This window comes from Thalassophryne amazonica, chromosome 16 (genome assembly GCF_902500255.1).
Source record: "Thalassophryne amazonica chromosome 16, fThaAma1.1, whole genome shotgun sequence".
In the NCBI taxonomy this organism is placed as follows: Eukaryota; Metazoa; Chordata; class Actinopteri; order Batrachoidiformes; family Batrachoididae; genus Thalassophryne; species Thalassophryne amazonica.
The window spans coordinates 80,577,910-80,599,217 of record NC_047118.1 but is presented as its reverse complement, the minus strand read 5'-3'; the positions used below and the strand labels follow the sequence as shown (position 1 = coordinate 80,599,217).

Here is a 21,308-nt window from a genome sequence, read left to right as displayed (position 1 = left end):
GCGACATCTGTGGCATTGTGCTGTGAGATAAAACTGCACCTTTCAGTGGCCTTTTATTGTGGGCAGTCTAAGGCACACCTGTGCACTAATCATGGTGTCTAATCAGCATCTTGATATGGCACACCTGTGAGGTGGGATGGATTATATCACCAAAGGAGAAGTGCTCATTATCACAGATTTCGACTGGTTTGTCCCAGCAGTCATAGAGTGTGAGGCAGGGTACACCCAGGATAAACACCTCCCACTTAGAAGACAATCCCTCCAACCTTATAGATAGATCCATCACAGTGCAATATTCATGGTGTGGAATTCTGTGTATTAATTCCACACAGGTGGCAAATCTGTACACAAACAAACAAAAAAAATGTTGTCTACAAAATTTTGGTGTATGATTGGGCAAGTACCCAGCTGTAAATGGGTACCAGTCTTGACTGGGGGTAACCTGGGGTGGAGTGGCATTCCATCCAGGGCCAGGCCTAGACTGTCATCCACTTTGTACTACTGAAGCCAACCCTGTGGACCCAGACTGGATTTACACCACCATATTATATCTAGCAGGTTTTTTTTTTTTTTTTTTTTTTTTAGGTTTCCTATTTTTATGGATGTACTTAGTTCTCCTTTAGCTGCTCTACACTTGAAAATAATGGTTGCTGTTTCTGGTCACCCTCAAACTTATCATCAATTTTCATTTAACATATTAATTTATTTAATTATTTTAAAGCCCTTCTTGGCAGTGATATTAACACATTTTATAACTCAAATTTGAGAGCTTTGAATGTACGTATGACTATGACCTCGTTTGAAAGTTGTCATAAAATAAACCTGTTTCACATGAAGTCAAACAAATCCTTTCATCTGAAACTGGTGAGATGATTGAGAAAAACGTGTCATTGACCTTTATGTTTTTCTTTTCATGTGTCTGTCTGCTGATGACATTCTTTTGTCCATCAGTACTTCGGATAGCAGTGCTGCTGTGACGAGTCCGTATCTTACCGTGTTGTCCAGCGGCCTTGTGCTTGCAAATAAACGGCAGCGGTTCACTTCAACCTGTCAGTTCAAGCTTTCTCTCTTCTTTTTTGATATGCAAAAATGTTATATCAAGTTTATGCCCATGAACTATGAAGGTAAGTTACACCTCATGAATTGCACACACGTTTCTGATGTTGTTGTATAACTGAAATGTAAAATTTTCCCCAAACAATCAGCAATGATTCGACACTTACCAGACTCTCTAAGTACTACATGATTACAGAGGGAGAATGGAAACTGCATAAACTACAAAATAATGGTAGTCTAGAACTGAACAATCAAAGCACACTAACATACATGGTAAGAATATTGCATAAGCGAAGCAATGTTTTCCCACCATTGTTTTTATGGGTCTGTATAACTAATTGAATCATTTTCTCACCGATCGTACTTGAGAGGAAGCCGATGCTGTATGTGGTAATCTTCATTTTGCCCCTCTTTTATTTGCTAATCCTGGATTTGGCTTCCTACTTCATCAGTGAAGCCAGAGGTGAAAAGCTGAGCTTCAAAGTGACGATTCTTCTCTCCATCTCCGTGTTGCTGCTAATTCTAAAGGACATGCTGCCCTCCACTGAGGATGCACTGCCCTTAATCTGTGAGCCTCAAAATACACTCTGTATTCTGCCTTAAGCAGCTCCTTCAGTAATAGATTGCTGCACCCTCGGTGCAAAACAGAACGCCTCTGCAGGTCATTTATTTCAACTGCAGTCGGACTGTATAATACCTCAAAAAGTTTTTAGCACTATAACCATCATTTTGCACTATTAATCAATCAATCAATCAATCAATTTTTTTTATATAGCGCCAAATCACAACAAACAGTTGCCCCAAGGCGCTTTATATTGTAAGGCAAGGCCATACAATAATTATGTAAAACCCCAACGGTCAAAACGACCCCCTGTGAGCAAGCACTTGGCTACAGTGGGAAGGAAAAACTCCCTTTTAACAGGAAGAAACCTCCAGCAGAACCAGGCTCAGGGAGGGGCAGTCTTCTGCTGGGACTGGTTGGGGCTGAGGGAGAGAACCAGGAAAAAGACATGCTGTGGAGGGGAGCAGAGATCGATCACTAATGATTAAATGCAGAGTGGTGCATACAGAGCAAAAAGAGAAAGAAACAGTGCATCATGGGAACCCCCCAGCAGTCTACGTCTATAGCAGCATAACTAAGGGATGGTTCAGGGTCACCTGATCCAGCCCTAACTATAAGCTTTAGCAAAAAGGAAAGTTTTAAGCCTAATCTTAAAAGTAGAGAGGGTGTCTGTCTCCCTGATCTGAATTGGGAGCTGGTTCCACAGGAGAGGAGCCTGAAAGCTGAAGGCTCTGCCTCCCATTCTACTCTTACAAACCCTAGGAACTACAAGTAAGCCTGCAGTCTGAGAGCGAAGCGCTCTATTGGGGTGATATGGTACTACGAGGTCCCTAAGATAAGATGGGACCTGATTATTCAAAACCTTATAAGTAAGAAGAAGAATTTTAAATTCTATTCTAGAATTAACAGGAAGCCAATGAAGAGAGGCCAATATAGGTGAGATATGCTCTCTCCTTCTAGTCCCCGTCAGTACTCTAGCTGCAGCATTTTGAATTAACTGAAGGCTTTTTAGGGAACTTTTAGGACAACCTGATAATAATGAATTACAATAGTCCAGCCTAGAGGAAATAAATGCATGAATTAGTTTTTCAGCATCACTCTGAGACAAGACCTTTCTGATTTTAGAGATATTGCGTAAATGCAAAAAAGCAGTCCTACATATTTGTTTAATATGCGCTTTGAATGACATATCCTGATCAAAAATGACTCCAAGATTTCTCACAGTATTACTAGAGGTCAGGGTAATGCCATCCAGAGTAAGGATCTGGTTAGACACCATGTTTCTAAGATTTGTGGGGCCAAGTACAATAACTTCAGTTTTATCTGAGTTTAAAAGCAGGAAATTAGAGGTCATCCATGTCTTTATGTCTGTAAGACAATCCTGCAGTTTAGCTAATTGGTGTGTGTCCTCTGGCTTCATGGATAGATAAAGCTGGGTATCATCTGCGTAACAATGAAAATTTAAGCAATACCGTCTAATAATACTGCCTAAGGGAAGCATATATAAAGTGAATAAAATTGGTCCTAGCACAGAACCTTGTGGAACTCCATAATTAACTTTAGTCTGTGAAGAAGATTCCCCATTTACATGAACAAATTGTAATCTATTAGACAAATATGATTCAAACCACCGCAGCGCAGTGCCTTTAATACCTATGGCATGCTCTAATCTCTGTAATAAAATTTTATGGTCAACAGTATCAAAAGCAGCACTGAGGTCTAACAGAACAAGCACAGAGATGAGTCCACTGTCCAAGGCCATAAGAAGATCATTTGTAACCTTCACTAATGCTGTTTCTGTACTATGATGAATTCTAAAACCTGACTGAAACTCTTCAAATAGACCATTCCTCTGCAGATGATCAGTTAGCTGTTTTACAACTACCCTTTCAAGAATTTTTGAGAGAAAAGGAAGGTTGGAGATTGGCCTATAATTAGCTAAGATAGCTGGGTCAAGTGATGGCTTTTTAAGTAATGGTTTAATTACTGCCACCTTAAAAGCCTGTGGTACATAGCCAACTAACAAAGATAGATTGATCATATTTAAGATCGAAGCATTAAATAATGGTAGGGCTTCCTTGAGCAGCCTGGTAGGAATGGGGTCTAATAAACATGTTGATGGTTTGGATGAAGTAACTAATGAAAATAACTCAGACAGAACAATCGGAGAGAAAGAGTCTAACCAAATACCGGCATCACTGAAAGCAGCCAAAGATAACGATACGTCTTTGGGATGGTTATGAGTAATTTTTTCTCTAATAGTTAAAATTTTGTTAGCAAAGAAAGTCATGAAGTCATTACTAGTTAAAGTTAATGGAATACTCAGCTCAATAGAGCTCTGACTCTTTGTCAGCCTGGCTACAGTGCTGAAAAGAAACCTGGGGTTGTTCTTATTTTCTTCAATTAGTGATGAGTAGAAAGATGTCCTAGCTTTACGGAGGGCTTTTTTATAGAGCAACAGACTCTTTTTCCAGGCTAAGTGAAGATCTTCTAAATTAGTGAGACGCCATTTCCTCTCCAACTTACGGGTTATCTGCTTTAAGCTACGAGTTTGTGAGTTATACCACGGAGTCAGACACTTCTGATTTAAAGCTCTCTTTTTCAGAGGAGCTACAGCATCCAAAGTTGTCTTCAATGAGGATGTAAAACTATTGACGAGATACTCTATCTCCCTTACAGAGTTTAGGTAGCTACTCTGCACTGTGTTGTTATATGGCATTAGAGAACATAAAGAAGGAATCATATCCTTAAACCTAGTTACAGCGCTTTCTGAAAGACTTCTAGTGTAATGAAACTTATTCCCTACTGCTGGGTAGTCCATCAGAGTAAATGTAAATGTTATTAAGAAATGATCAGACAGAAGGGAGTTTTCAGGGAATACTGTTAAGTCTTCTATTTCCATACCATAAGTCAGAACAAGATCTAAGATATGATTCAAGTGGTGGGTGGACTCATTTACTTTTTGAGCAAAGCCAATAGAGTCTAATAATAGATTAAATGCAGTGTTGAGGCTGTCATTCTCAGCATCTGTGTGGATGTTAAAATCGCCCACTATAATTATCTTATCTGAGCTAAGCACTAAGTCAGACAAAAGGTCTGAAAATTCACAGAGAAACTCACAGTAACGACCAGGTGGACGATAGATAATAACAAATAAAACTGGTTTTTGGGACTTCCAATTTGGATGGACAAGACTAAGAGACAAGCTTTCAAATGAATTAAAGCTCTGTCTGGGTTTTTGATTAATTAATAAGCTGGAATGGAAGATTGCTGCTAATCCTCCGCCCCGGCCCGTGCTACGAGCATTCTGACAGTTAGTGTGACTCGGGGGTGTTGACTCATTTAAACTAACATATTCATCCTGCTGTAACCAGGTTTCTGTTAGGCAGAATAAATCAATATGTTGATCAATTATTATATCATTTACCAACAGGGACTTAGAAGAGAGAGACCTAATGTTTAATAGACCACATTTAACTGTTTTAGTCTGTGGTGCAGTTGAAGGTGCTATATTATTTTTTCTTTTTGAATTTTTATGCTTAAATAGATTTTTGCTGGTTATTGGTGGTCTGGGAGCAGGCACCGTCTCTACGGGGATGGGGTAATGAGGGGATGGCAGGGGGAGAGAAGCTGCAGAGAGGTGTGTAAGACTACAACTCTGCTTCCTGGTCCCAACCCTGGATAGTCACGGTTTGGAGGATTTAAGAAAATTGGCCAGATTTCTAGAAATGAGAGCTGCTCCATCCAAAGTGGGATGGATGCCGTCTCTCCTAACAAGACCAGGTTTTCCCCAGAAGCTTTGCCAATTATCTATGAAGCCCACCTCATTTTTTGGACACCACTCAGACAGCCAGCAATTCAAGGAGAACATGCGGCTAAACATGTCACTCCCGGTCCGATTGGGGAGGGGCCCAGAGAAAACTACAGAGTCCGACATTGTTTTTGCAAAGTTACACACCGATTTAATGTTAATTTTAGTGACCTCCGATTGGCGTAACCGGGTGTCATTACTGCCGACGTGAATTACAATCTTACCAAATTTACGCTTAGCCTTAGCCAGCAGTTTCAAATTTCCTTCAATGTCGCCTGCTCTGGCCCCCCGGAAGACAATTGACTATGGTTGCTGGTGTCGCTAACTTCACATTTCTCAAAACAGAGTCGCCAATAACCAGAGTTTGATCCTCGGCGGGTGTGTCGCCGAGTGGGGAAAAACGGTTAGAGATGTGAACGGGTTGACGGTGTACACGGGGCTTCTGTTTAGGGCTACGCTTCCTCCTCACAGTCACCCAGTCAGCCTGCTTTCCCGACTGCTCGGGATCTGCCAGGGGGGAACTAACGCCGGTTAAGCTACCTTGGTCTGCACCGACTACAGGGGCCTGGCTAACTGTAGAATTTTCCACGGTGCGGAGCCGAGTCTCCAATTCGCCCAGCCTGGCCTCCAAAGCTACGAATAAGCTACACTTATTACAAGTACCGTTACTGCTAAAGGAGGCCGAGGAATAACTAAACATTTCACACCCAGAGCAGAAAAGTGCGGGAGAGACAGGAGAAGCCGCCATGCTAAATCGGCTAAGAGCTAGTAGCTACGCTAAGCTAGCGGATTCCTAAAAACACGCAAAGTGAATAATGTGTAAATAATTTATAGGTGATTCAGCAGAAGGAGTGCTTTAGTTAAGGCACGTAAAGATTACACTGGGAAACAAATCGTAATCTAGATAACTAGATCAATCTAACTGCGCAGAGTAAACAGCTAACAGATACAGAAAAACACCGCTGTGCTCCGGAACAGGAAGTGATACAATACCGCAGTGAGAGCCAACCACCAGTAGAGGCCTAAACGTTTGTCTATTAACTACGTCTTCCTTCACCTTTTCTGCTTTATTACATGCACAAATGTGCAATTTATCCTGTGCAATAATTTTACCATATCTATATACACACACAAACACACACACTTAATAAGTAAATATTTTTCTTTTCTCTGCTGCTGCAACAAGTGCTTTTCCCTGCTGTGGGATTAATAAAGTTTATCTTATCTTATTCACATATATTTACATTTAATTGTGATAAACCTTCAACGTGCTCTTTATTGCACCTTGGTTCCAGCCGTCTACTGTGTTATCATCTTCGCCATGGTGGGGATCAGCCTCCTAGAGGTCATGCTGGTCAGTTTCCTCATTGACTGTGACAGTAAAACAGCTGAAATCGCCACAAATAAAGAAAAAGATGAAAATTCTCAACCAGAATTCTACCAAGACAAAGGTGAGCTTTCTACCAAATAAACACAGTTTTAATTTTTCTGTTTACATGACTTTTTGGGTTGCAGCATGCAGTATTTCATAGTCACACTGATATCACAAATATATATTAAAAATATTTTGTTCATGCATTACTTGTTCTGTAGGTATATACCAAATGCCATATTTTCTGGAGTATAAGTAGTGCAATTTATACTCTGGTGCAAGATATATACAGTATATATACAGTGTGTATATATGTATATATATCACACATTACTTATTAATAATAATTATAGGGATAATTATATATCATCAGAATCAAATTTATTGGCAAGCAAGTTTGCACATACAAGGAATTTGCTGTGGGCTGTGTCTTCAGTGTTGAGGACACGCTGCAGATATCCACTCCGTGGAGCAACAGATCATTAAAGGACATGCCACACATTTTTAACATCCCATTTAGCAACACAACATTAAAGTATTCATGATAGTAAGTCTCTCCGTACACATGTGCTCATAATTAGTGGTGTCTGATGTTTTTTTTTTATTGCTCTCCCTGAGCGTGTTAACAGGTGCATTTCCAAAAATACGTCTTACTCTGCAATTCTCTACATTTCTCAGTGTATGACGTACATATGTATTAGGAAAACAGAAACATCCCGATGGTCGACAGCCAGAGCGAAACGAATGTGGTTATGTTCAATAACGACGCTTGTGAGCTTTTCTTTGAAAGTGATGTCTAGTCTATGAGCCAGTCATCAATTTTTACCTAATCAGTACCACATAAGGTGACAAAACAACACTTAGAATCCAGCCTCAGTGTAACATGGCCTACACAAAAATGTATGATAACCATCCCAGGGTGGTAGGTGTAGCAGCTAGGGGTCAATGAAGAGGTCAAAATATAAAAATGCTTCAGTCGTGTTGAAAACTATACTACATTATTTGTCTGATCATAATGTTTCCAAAAAGGTATAGTTTGGACTATCTATCAATCAATCAATCAATCAATTTTTTTATATAGCGCCAAATCACAACAAACAGTTGCCCCAAGGCGCTTTATATTGTAAGGCAAGGCCATACAATAATTATGTAAAACCCCAACGGTCAAAACGACCCCCTGTGAGCAAGCACTTGGCTACAGTGGGAAGGAAAAACTCCCTTTTAACAGGAAGAAACCTCCAGCAGAACCAGGCTCAGGGAGGGGCAGTCTTCTGCTGGGACTGGTTGGGGCTGAGGGAGAGAACCAAGAAAAAGACATGCTGTGGAGGGGAGCAGAGATCGATCACTAATGATTAAATGCAGAGTGGTGCATACAGAGCAAAAAGAGAAAGAAACAGTGCATCATGGGAACCCCCCAGCAGTCTACGTCTATAGCAGCATAACTAAGGGATGGTTCAGGGTCACCTGATCCAGCCCTAACTATAAGCTTTAGCAAAAAGGAAAGTTTTAAGCCTAATCTTAAAAGTAGAGAGGGTGTCTGTCTCCCTGATCTGAATTGGGAGCTGGTTCCACAGGAGAGGAGCCTGAAAGCTGAAGGCTCTGCCTCCCATTCTACTCTTACAAACCCTAGGAACTACAAGTAAGCCTGCAGTCTGAGAGCGAAGCGCTCTATTGGGGTGATATGGTACTACGAGGTCCCTAAGATAAGATGGGACCTGATTATTCAAAACCTTATAAGTAAGAAGAAGAATTTTAAATTCTATTCTAGAATTAACAGGAAGCCAATGAAGAGAGGCCAATATGGGTGAGATATGCTCTCTCCTTCTAGTCCCCGTCAGTACTCTAGCTGCAGCATTTTGAATTAACTGAAGGCTTTTTAGGGAACTTTTAGGACAACCTGATAATAATGAATTACAATAGTCCAGCCTAGAGGAAATAAATGCATGAATTAGTTTTTCAGCATCACTCTGAGACAAGACCTTTCTGATTTTAGAGATATTGCGTAAATGCAAAAAAGCAGTCCTACGTATTTGTTTAATATGCGCTTTGAATGACATATCCTGACCAAAAATGACTCCAAGATTTCTCACAGTATTACTAGAGGTCAGGGTAATGCCATCCAGAGTAAGGATCTGGTTAGACACCATGTTTCTAAGATTTGTGGGGCCAAGTACAATAACTTCAGTTTTATCTGAGTTTAAAAGCAGGAAATTAGAGGTCATCCATGTCTTTATGTCTGTAAGACAATCCTGCAGTTTAGCTAATTGGTGTGTGTCCTCTGGCTTCATGGATAGATAAAGCTGGGTATCATCTGCGTAACAATGAAAATTTAAGCAACACCGTCTAATAATACTGCCTAAGGGAAGCATGTATAAAGTAAATAAAATTGGTCCTAGCACAGAACCTTGTGGAACTCCATAATTAACTTTAGTCTGTGAAGAAGATTCCCCATTTACATGAACAAATTGTAATCTATTAGACAAATATGATTCAAACCACCGCAGCGCAGTGCCTTTAATACCTATGGCATGCTCTAATCTCTGTAATAAAATTTTATGGTCAACAGTATCAAAAGCAGCACTGAGGTCTAACAGAACAAGCACAGAGATGAGTCCACTGTCCGAGGCCATAAGAAGATCATTTGTAACCATGACTGTTCCTAGGGTTTGTAAGAGTAGAATGGGAGGCAGAGCCTTCAGCTTTCAGGCTCCTCTCCTGTGGAACCAGCTCCCAATTCAGATCAGGGAGACAGACACCCTCTCTACTTTTAAGATTAGGCTTAAAACTTTCCTTTTTGCTAAAGCTTATAGTTAGGGCTGGATCAGGTGACCCTGAACCATCCCTTAGTTATGCTGCTATAGACGTAGACTGCTGGGGGGTTCCCATGATGCACTGTTTCTTTTTCTTTTTGCTCTGTATGCACCACTCTGCATTTAATCATTAGTGATCGATCTCTGCTCCCCTCCACAGCATGTCTTTTTCCTGGTTCTCTCCCTCAGCCCCAACCAGTCCCAGCAGAAGACTGCCCCTCCCTGAGCCTGGTTCTGCTGGAGGTTTCTTCCTGTTAAAAGGGAGTTTTTCCTTCCCACTGTAGCCAAGTGCTTGCTCACAGGGGGTCGTTTTGACCGTTGGGGTTTTACATAATTATTGTATGGCCTTGCCTTACAATATAAAGCGCCTTGGGGCAACTGTTTGTTGTGATTTGGCGCTATATAAAAAAATTGATTGATTGATTGATTGATGACTGAATGTCCTGGAGTTATGGGGCAAAAACAGCAAGATTAGTGACAAAGGTCAATTTCAGTTTGTACAGGGGTCAAAAGATAAAGTTGCTCCAATTTCAATAAAAAAAAAAAAGATGCAAATTATTGGTTGAAATAAAAGGATTAATAAATGAAATAGTTTTTACTGTGTTGAATGTTTGGTCTCCAAAGTAAAGATCAAACAAGGTCGACATCCATTGGATTCTATGACATGTGACATATGTTACCCTGTAATATGAACTAAGCATGACAGGTGGTGCAAACTATTCCTTTTTAGAACCCTATTAACCCAAACAATAATTCAGTGTGTCCTAGTGTGATAAATTCTGAATTTTTGAAGAATACATGTGGGGTACCCCAGGGTTCAGTCCTTTGTGTCATGATTCACAGGTAGTCAGGGCTCAGCAGGTGGTAGGGAGCAAAATGCAGACACACGTGCAGGTGGTGGATTAAGAAAAAGGCTTTATCAATAAATCAGGCACGGTCTGGTACACAGAATGGCAGTCAGCGATGCGGAGGTACAGGCAGGTGATAAGCAGAGGCGTCGTCAGAAAACAGGCGGGGTTCAATAACACAGCAAACGACGTAACAAGGGCAAAGACAAAATCCTGATCCAGAATACAAGTGGGGTCGAGAAAAACGTGAGAGCAAAAAACTGTGACAAGAGGCCAGGACGAAGATAACAAAATCAATGAGCAAGCAAAGGAAAAGAAAACATGCAGGGCTTAAATACACTGAGTTAATTAGGAGGTGATATGGAGCAGGTGTGGTGTGCAGGCAGGAGGAGGGTGTGGCCTAACAGGAGAGGCTGTGACAGGTGGACAAGGAGGTGACATACAAAACTGGGTGTGGCCAACTGAGCTGAGAAGGTGATGGGCAAGAGAGTGGAGTGATCTGAGGACGTGACTGTGATCCAAAAGAAACTGGATGTGAAAATATAAGAACAGAGACAAAGGAGTGCAGTGACAAGATGGACATGACAAATGATACTAAAATATCCAAAACGGCATAGAAACTAGACATGAACAGAATCAGGTTGGAGAGCAAGAAAATCCAAAAGCTAAAACCAGAATAGAACTGACATGAATAATAACTGAAGACAAATGTGGTAAACCTGACAAATAAACTTAGTGACACAAGTAATCAAATACAATCAAAAACTGTGGAGCAAAACTAAACTAAAGCAGAACTTAACATGTGGCAGTAGAGTACAGAAAAACCTGATTTACAAATGTGCTAGACTAAACTAGAACAGAACTCAATAAGTGGCTGAAGTGTAATGAACAGAAAACAAGCTGTGACAAAAACAGTAATGAACCAAAATCAAAGACGGTGGTTCAAAGACTAAACTAAACCAGAACGGAACTCAAGATGTGGCTATGGTGTGATGAACAGAAAATAAGCAGCTGTGACAAAAGTGAAATAATCAGACTGTCAAAAAAGCAGACAAAAGGAAAATCAATTAAAAAACTGACAACAAACATGATGGGTGAGGACCAAGCAGGGGTAAGACCTGACACTTTGGCCATTGTTATTTCTTTCATATATTAATAATAACTGTTTGGTTTTCAAGTCCATGAGTTGTATTTTATTTGCTGATGGTATGACTGTTTTGTAGTGGGGATCATTTGGGACAGCTTTTGAATCACTCCTGCTTTTTCTCACTCATGCTCCATCTTTCTGATCTTGCTGTTAGTTGGAATTGCCACATCAATCACAGCTGCAGTTTTCTTTCCGTTGTCAACCACCACTATGTCTTGTTGGTTGACCAGCAGCTGCTTGTCTGTCTGGAATTACAAGTCCCACAGAACCTTAGCCCTGTCGTTCTCTGTCACATTCTGAGGTGTCTCCCAGATGTTCCTGTACACTATTCCCAACACTTGGTTGTGTGTCTCAGTGTACACTGTTCCTGCTTGCATCTTGCGTCCTGCTACTATTTGCTGAACTGTGTCCGGGGGCTCATTTGCACAGCCTGCAACTTGGGTCCTGTTGGTTGTGGTAGACTCCTGCCTCCTGTGGATCTGGTGGTATGTGTTTATTTTTATGAGGTGCATGCAAAAAGTATCCAACCTTAATTTATCCCATGGAAACAAATGAAGCATGGGAGCTGTCATTTAGTGAAGAGATGTATGGAGCTTTCTTGAGCATACATGAATTTTTTCTTGTCTCCAGAGCACATTGGACACATGCATCAAATCAAAGAGTGCAGATGTACTGTGTCTCCCACAGATTTTAACATGATGGACTGACTTGAAGCATAGACTTTTGACATGCAGAGAGCTCATTCAGGCTTTCCTGGCCAAACACATCACTCCTGTAATTCAGGCTTCCTGCTTCTGTAATATGGACCTCTCTGATTTTTGGCTGTTCAACGCAACACTAAAAAGGACTCTGTTTGCGTTATGAGAAGACTTCAAGCGGAACGTGATGGCCCAGCTGGATACCAGTCCAGAAATGCTTCTGTCAATGGCAGAACTGCTGGGAGAAGTAAGAGAGTAGAGATCCTGAGGAATCACAGGAGTGTTGTTTTTGGCCAGGAAAGCCTGAATCAGCTGAGCAGAATGAGTTACTGAGGGATTTCACAACACAGTTGCTTCTCCTTCACCATCAACTGCTTCAGCACAGATTTCGCTCACACTCTCCGCATGCCCAAATCACCCATCAAAAAGGAATCTGTGCTAATCCCCACGTCCTCTGGAAGTTCTTCTATGGTGTGGATGGCCTGAAGTCATTCTGTCATGAAAACTCAATGAGACGCAGTACATGTCAGCACTCTTTAACTTGGTTCTTGTGTCTGACATGCTCTATGGACTATAGAAACATCACGCATGCATAAAAAGGTTCCCGCCACCTCTCCATCAAAGGACAACTCGCATGCTTCATTGGATAATTTTGCATGCACCTTGTATTTTAATTAAATATAAATATTTTAACTGTCCTTGTTGCTTACTGTAATCATGAAAGCAATGCAGCTGAAGTGAAATCCTACTGCAACAACAAGAAGTCAATGCTCGGCTGAGGTCCCCTGCCTATTATGCTGACACAGTATGGTGACAAATGAAACAAATAAGCACGGATGGACGGACACATGGAGTCCAGTTCCATGGTCCCTCTATTTATTGGTGGGGGACAGAGAAAAATGAGTGGGGAAAAAAAAGCCAGATAATACAGGAAAGCGTAGTTTCCCATCCATTTTCATGTGTGACTTTGGCTCAAAGGTCCAAGGTCAAATACAGTTGGCTGAATGGAGCTGGGGTGAATGATTTGCTATTGGTGTTCAAAGCAAATTTAGGCTTTAGAAGAGAAATTTGGCACTGAGAAGGCAAAAGATACCCAAAAGGTTGTTTTTTTTTTTTATCCATTTGCATGTTTAACTTTGACCCCAAGGTTCGAGGTCAAATGTTTTGTACTAAAGGGAGGATAGATGATTTGCTATCAGCGTTCAATACAAACGTAAGCACTACAATTGATATTTAGAGACGAAAAAGTGGTATTTTGGGCTGAGATGGTGAATGTATTTGTCAGCTGTTATCTTAGATGACCTTGGAAATCTTGGTCAAGGTCATATGCGTAGATGTCATATTGGTGTCCATTTACAATCTGATACAGGTAAGTAATGTGTCAGAAAGGGGCAACAGGGAAAGCTAGAGCTCTAAAATGTGACGCACACACAGATGGATGGTCGGACGCACATACAGAGTCCATTTCAATGGTCCTCCTTATTTCATGGCAGGGGACAAAAAAAGTGCCTCATTCATGATACTTGATGTCTTGCTCAACAACATCTCAGATGTTAAAGTGAAGTCTGGGGCTGTGCAGTGGTGCTGCACATTTCCACATAGATGACAACCAAGGACCACCTGGATGATAACCACCCAGGAGGACAACTGGTCCATCTTCACATCACTAAAATAACCATCTCTCTGCCACAGCCACTTGAAGCATTTTGTCCCCTTGGCTTTCTCCAGCCTTCTTGATAAAAAGGGCCAGAAACGGTGACGGCTGTCAGTTTGCCACTAATATCTTGTTTTGTTTTATTGTTAAACTCGGGAAAGAGATATCGTGTTCCTTTGTGCAAATGTAACCGGTACAGACACTCATTTGTTCCGTTGTCTATTAAGCTTATTAATGAACAAGCTTAAATTGTACTTATGTCATAGGATAAATTTTGCACATTTTTCAGTTGAATGGCGAGTGGTAAATGGCTGTGTGGTCTTAGTAGTATATAGTGGGTTGATTACAGTGATTTTTAAGGTTATTTTTGGTTATTTATGTAATTTTATTGTTGGTGATATTTATTTTTGTGGCTTTTACTGTGTAAAGGCTGGTCCTGTTTTTATTGTCTGTGCAGGTGATCCCCCTCATGCACCAAACTAAATTTCTCCGAAAGGAGACGATTAATAAAGAACTTTGAACTTTTTAATGTTCTTCCCTTTGCACAGAGCATGCTGGACCTGCACCAAAAGGCGTGATGAACCCAGAAAAGCGTTGCCTTCCGTTGGAGTGTCCTGATGACCACGTGCTGCTCAAACTGATCCTGGAGGAAGTGAAAGTAGCTCGACAGGAATGCTGTTCTCCAAGACAGGAAGAAACCAAAAAGCCCGGATGCTACAAAAGGCTGGCAAAAATCATTTATGGCATGTTTTTTGTTGCCTATTTTCTTTCTGTTTTAATTTTTCTGGTTTACATGTATTTTGTGTGGATTGATGCTTATCTTAGGAGGGGAAATGAAAGGTTTGGAGCTTGACCAAGAAGAAACCACAATGAATGAATGAATGTAATGCTTTATCAAAATAATCCTCATGTAAGTCCACACAGTTTTTCCAGCATCTTATGGATCATTTTATGGATGTGTACAGTTTGCATGAATAGTTTGGTTTGTCTGTGGCCTTTGGGGCTCATTACATATTATGCAAGTTGTCAACACCATGTATTAATGTACTTATTTTACTTCTTACTTCAAAGTATGAGGAAAAGACCCCCCCCCCCCAAAAAAACCAAACAAACAAAAAAAAAAACAGCAACATTCATAGCAGCTGTGGTGATCTCGGCTTCTTTCGTCAGCCACATTGTGGTCTGACCAAAGTCTGCGTGGGTCTTGACGGGTTTCAAACACACTCCAACATGGCAGCGGCAGAACAGTGGCATGGGGGAATCTGTTGTTACGGGCTTTGCACTGAGCTTCACCTCTCAGTACTACATTCTTTGGTGTGGTTCTCCATCTTTTGCATTCTGAGAAACCAACATTTCTTGAGAATGTGTGTGAGAATGTTGACCCTTAAAGCCAAAAGGATATTTTCTTGATTTTACCATACCTTCAGTAATTTTCCTTTTAAGATACTTGTATACAAAGTCTGTTAGAAAAGTATCCGACCTTATTTATTTCTTTTTTTCAAAAACCTGATGGATTTGAATCACGTGTGCTTGCATGAGCCAACCTTGAACCTTCGTGCGCATTCGTGATTTTTTTCACGCCTGTCAATTGCGTCATTTTCTTGTAAGCAGCCTTTGTGTGAGGGTGGGTGGAGTCTCTCGTCGTTTTTTCTTTGCAAGGAAATGGCGGAACGACTGCAGCAGCGCGACTGCATCAAATTTTGCCGAAAACTGGGCAACAGCCAGGTGGAAACCATTCGGATTCCACTGTAACAGAAGATTTGGCCATGAAAAGGAGCGGCGGCGAAATTCAGTGGAATGTGCCAAAAAAGTGCTGATGTCCACCTCTTCTGCAATTACTTGGATAGTCACACGATGGCCCCACACCTCACTTTGGAAATGATCTGGTCGTTTCAGCATGTTGATGGCCAACCAGAGCGTGGCGCGCTCTCCACCGTTGTGTAGCCGTCTTTAAACCGGTTGTACCGCTCCTTAATTTGTGTGATGCCCAGAGGATCGTCACCGAAAGCCGTCTGAATAATCCGAATGGTTTCCACCTGGCTGTCGCCCAGTTTTTGGCAAAATTTGATGCAGTCACGCTGTTCCAGTCATTCGGCCATTTCCTTGCAAAGAATAAACAACGAGAGACTACACACGTTCTCACACAAAGGCTGCTTACAAGCAAATGACGCAATCGACAGGCGTGAAAAAATTCACGCATGCGCACAAAGGTTCAAGGTTGTCTCATGCAAGCACACGTGATTCAAATCCATCAGGTTTTTGAAAAAAATAAATAAATAAGGTTGGATACTTTTCTAACAGACCTTGTATAGTATAATGCCCATGTGTTGCATGTTTTGTGAATGTGAGACATAGAACACTGTGTCAAAATGTAATTTGGGTCGAAATGTGAAAATATGAAAAGCAATTCCAGAAACTCTTCAAATTTCTTAGTGAAAATACTCCTTTATTCATGTGGATAAGCTTTTTTGGTGTTCGAAATGGCTTTACCAAAGTCACAAAAGAAGTGTAATATAAAAAAAAAACATTACATATATTCATTTTGGACATGATACATTAATTTTGCATATTGAGTAAATGTGCCGTCAGTCACCGCATATACCAAATGTTTGAGTGATTTACATAAACTAAATAAAGACTGCATACAAAATATCAAGATGCATTTATTCATTCACACAAGGGCTCTATATCATTTCTCAAAACTCGATACAATACAGATCATCACATCCGATACTTCAAATGGATCACCATACTGATACAGTTATGTCCTTAATACTGTTTAAATTAACTTCATTTAAATTTATGCATAAATTGTAGTTAGTGAGACTGAACGGTGTGGGGAATCTGCTCAAAGACATCTTTACAGAAGCAAAGTGTTGTGAAAGTGTAGTGACACGGACCCACAACAGGGGGCGCAAATGAATGGTCAATAGATGAGCCAAAAAAGTAACAATTTAATGTTGTGAAGGTGCACAATGAATATACAGACAATCTCAGAATCTGATAACAGTCAATCCACAAAGGTGACGTGTGGGCAGGCTCGAGGATAGAAGACGGCTGTCCTGAGAAGAGCCAGAACCACACGATTTCCGCCGCCACCGAACCTGGTGAATACTGGAGCCGCCAAGTCCCGAATTCCCAGGTGATCACCGTCCCCGACTGTCGGATCTGGTACTGCTGGCGAAGAGCAAAAACAGTCAAGTGTGGGTGTGTGTACACCCAGTAACAACAATGGTGGGAATGCCACCTCCACCTCTAACACACACTGGTGCAGCGTCTGTGTAACCACTTATCTGACGTAGGACGAAACAGTCGCGACCCACGCCGGTCCTCTGGTTGACAACTGCAACACAATAGCACTTGGAATCAATCAATATAGGCAGAGAATGTTACCTCCATAGAAGTACGATATCTCGACAACGAGGTGGAGATGACGTCTGGTCTTTATGGAGTGAGATGATGTAGAGTAGATGGGTGACAGCTGTCAAGAGCTAATGAGTGACAGCTGTCACTCCCGGCTGTGTCCGTGGCGGCAGTGCCCTCTCGTGCCTGAAGCCCGCACTTCAGGCAGGGCGCCCTCTGGTGGTGGGCCAGCAGTACCTCCTCTTCTGGCGGCCCACACAACACAAAGATTGGCTTCAATTTTCACTTTTAACAAAGGAGTGGACTACCCAAACATTCCTAAGGCCAGAATGAATGTGTTATCACTTGGCTTGATACCAAGCATCAAAATGCTCATAACCTCCTTTTTCACAAAGTGACCAAGCCTTCCAAACATTTCCTGGGTGAATTTATGACATCTCAAGAAAACTTCAACAAACAGTCCTTATGGATCAAGACTGTTCCAGTCAGTACCAGTTCAAATGGAATTTACGAGAGTTTAATGAAACCTGTCCAATGCAGAGAATGTCCAGACACAAATAGGACACATTCTACTGATAACATCTCAATAAATATAGTGCCTCCTTCAGCTAGATGGCTAAAGAATAGAGGTTATATAGTGATCAACATAGGGGTGGAACCACAGTGCTCCCTTTTGGAAGAACACAGACCGCTTAGTACACGAATATCCTTTTAACAAAGAAAACAGAAAATTCTGATGTCATTTCCTGTGTTTTCATGCTTAATCAACAATTTATATTCCAATTTAACCTTTCATTTCATGTGATGTTAGAAGTCTTCCTTTTAATCTGTTGGTGCTTGTTTAAATGTTTGTTGATTATTAATGAATCATGGTGTACAGTGTTTTTGTTAATCACTTCCATTTTCTAGGTTGGGTTTAGAAGATGACTAGTCCATTCGTACATGAGTCAAAGAAAGAAAGTTACAATACTATCACATTATTTTATTCAATGTAGTTGGATTTTCTCAATTTTCTGGTGAAAGCATTTTGATGCCAAGTGGGCGGAACTTATCTTCATAGTCGTAGTCGCTTTAGGCTGTAACCTCCAGGGTTATTGACCTCCCAATAATCCAGCAAAATTGTAACAAGTAATATATAAATATACGTGCGACTGGGCGAGCGGACGTGCATATACAACCCCTGGCAAAAATTATGGAATCACCGGCCTCGGAGGATGTTCATTCAGTTGTTTAATTTTGTAGAAAAAAGCAGATCACAGACATGACACAAAACTAAAGTCATTTCAAATGGCAACTTTCTGGCTTTAAGAAACACTATAAGAAATCAGGAAAAAAAATTGTGGCAGTCAGTAAAGGTTACTTTTTTAGACCAAGCAGAGGGAAAAAATATGGAATCACTCAATTCTGAGGAAAAAATTATGGAATCACCCTGTAAATTTTCATCCCCCAAATTAACACCTGCATCAAATCAGATCTGCTCATTGACATTGACCCTATGCCATGACATTGACCCTATGTGTCTTTTTGCAAGGAATGTTTTTGCAGTTTTTGCTCTATGGCAAGATGCATTATCATCTTGAAAAATGATTTCATCATCCCCAAACATCAGAAAAGTGTCCAAAATATCAACATAAACTTGTGCATTTATTGATGATGTAATGACAGCCATCTCCCCAGTGCCTTTACCTGACATGCAGCCCCATATCATCAATGACTGTGGAACTTTACATGTTCTCTTCAGGCAGTCATCTTTATAAATCTCATTGGAAAGGCACCAAACAAAAGTTCCAGCATCATCACCTTGCTCAATGCAGATTCGAGATTCATCATTGAATATGATTTTCATCCAGTCATCCACAGTCCACAATTGCTTTTCCTTAGCCCATTGTAACCTTGTTTTTTTCTGTTTAGGTGTTAATGATGCCTTTCATTTAGCTTTTCTGTATGTAAATCCCATTTCCTTTAGGCGGTTTCTTACAGTTCGGTCACAGACGTTGACTCCAGTTTCCTCCCATTCATTCCTCATTTGTTTTGTTGTACATTTTTCGATTTTTGAGACATATTGCTTTAAGTTTTCTGTCTTGACGCTTTGATGTCTTCCTTGGTCTACCAGTATGTTTGCCTTTAACAACCTTCCCATGTTGTTTGTATTTGGTCCAGAGTTTAGACACAGCTGACTGTGAACAACCAACATCTTTTGCAACATTGCGTGATGATTTACTCTCTTTTAAGGGTTTGATAATCCTCTCCTTTGTTTCAATTGACATCTCTCGTGTTGGAGCCATGATTCATGTCAGTCCACTTGGTGCAACAGCTCTCCAAGGTGTGTTCACTCCTTTTTAGATGCAGACTAACGAGCAGATCTGATATGATGCAGGTGTTAGTTTTGGGGATGAAAATTTACAGGGTGATTCCATAATTTTTTCCTTAGAATTGAGTGATTCCATATTTTTTTCCTCTGCTTGGTCTAAAAAAGTAACCTTTACTGACTGCCACATTTTTTTTTTTCCTGATTTCTTATAGTGTTTCTTAAAGCCAGAAAGTTGCCATTTGAAATGACTTTAGTTTTGTGTCATGTCTGTGATCTGCTTTTTTTCTACAAAATTAAACAACTGAATGAACATCCTCCGAGGCCGGTGATTCCATAATTTTTGCCAGGGGTTGTATACAGTGCCTGTGCTTAATTAAACAAATTCATCATAGTGCATCTGTCACCAAGAAATTCAACAGTAATATAGGACTATAATACAGCTTTTTGAGTTTTTTACAATGATCAAGTTAACTTCCAGTATATGTTCTTGAATATATGATATAGCAATTTTAAGTCCAGATTTGGGATCGCTGACGTGAATACAATGAAAGGAATAGTTTCAGGGCTGTAACCAGGTCTGTGCCGACCTGTGGGTGAGCCCCGGGCCCTTCCTATATTGTGATTATCTGGTTCTGACTGTAAGCACATATAGAGGAAGGGTTTGACATGACGGTTCTGTGCTGAACAGCATCAGCCATCCCCCACCTCTTGTTTATAGGAATTTAGATACAATTGTGAGACATACAGTAGTGATCAGAATAATAGTAGTGCTATGTGACTAAAAAGATTAATCCAGGTTTTGAGTATATTTCTTATTGTTACATGGGAAACAAGGTACCAGTAGATTCAGTAGAGTCTCACAAATCCAACAAGACAAAGCATTCATGATATGCACACTCTTAAGGCTATGAAAGTGGGCTATTAGTAAAACAAAGTAGAAAAGGGGGTGTTCACAATAATAGTAGTGTGGCATTCAGCCAGTAAGTTCATCAATTTTGTGGAACAAACAGGTGTGAATCAGGTGTCCCCTATTCAAGGATGAAGCCAGCACCTGTTGAACATGCTTTTCTCTTTGAAAGCCTGAGGGAAAATGGGATGTTCAAGACATTGTTCAGAAGAACAGCGTAGTTTGATTAAAAAGTTGATTGGAGAGGGGAAAACATACGCAGGTGCAAAAAATTACAGGCTGTTCATCTACAATGATCTCCAATGCTCACCCTATCTCTAAGGGAGTGCCCAGCCACCCTGCGGAGGAAACTCATCTCGGCCGCTTGTACCCGCGATCTTGTTCTTTCGGTCATGAGCCAAATCTCATGACCATAGGTGAGGATCGGAACGTAGATCCATCGGTAAATCGAGAGCTTTGCCCCCCTACTCAGCTCTCTCTTCACCACGACGGTCTGATACAGCGACCGCATCACTGCAGACGCTGCACCGATCCGTCTATCGATCTCACGCTCCATCTGTCCCTCACTTGTGAACAAGACCCCGAGATACTTAAACTCCTCCACTTGAGGCAAGGACACTCCACCGACCTGAAGAGGGCAAAGCACCTTTTTCCGGTCGAGAACCATGGCCTCGGATTTGGAGGTGCTGATTTCCTTCCCAGACGCCTCACACTCGGCTGCAAACTGCCCCAGTGCACGCTGATGGTCCTGATTTGATGAAGCCAACAG

General features: G+C 41.0%; 1 protein-coding gene across 1 annotated transcript; it reads left to right on the top strand.

Moving 5' to 3' along the window:
• The first annotated feature begins 789 nt into the window (after window positions 1-789).
• LOC117528770 (5-hydroxytryptamine receptor 3A) lies at window positions 790-14,811 on the top strand. The gene is made up of 6 exons (XM_034191398.1): window positions 790-797; window positions 952-1,128; window positions 1,206-1,328; window positions 1,413-1,624; window positions 6,725-6,880; window positions 14,507-14,811. Exons 1-6 carry the CDS (start codon window positions 790-792, stop codon window positions 14,809-14,811), a joined length of 981 nt encoding a protein of 326 aa, XP_034047289.1.
• The last annotated feature ends 6,497 nt before the right edge of the window (window positions 14,812-21,308 follow it).

What these genes read in the sequence shown, in the direction of transcription:
- LOC117528770 (XM_034191398.1), top strand. An exon ending in CCCATGAACTATGAAGGTAA is followed by an intron (nt 1,129 to 1,205) that starts GTTACACCTCAT and finishes CCAAACAATCAG; the next exon opens with CAATGATTCGACACTTACCA. An exon ending in AGAATTCTACCAAGACAAAG is followed by an intron (nt 6,881 to 14,506) that starts GTGAGCTTTCTA and finishes CCCTTTGCACAG; the next exon opens with AGCATGCTGGACCTGCACCA.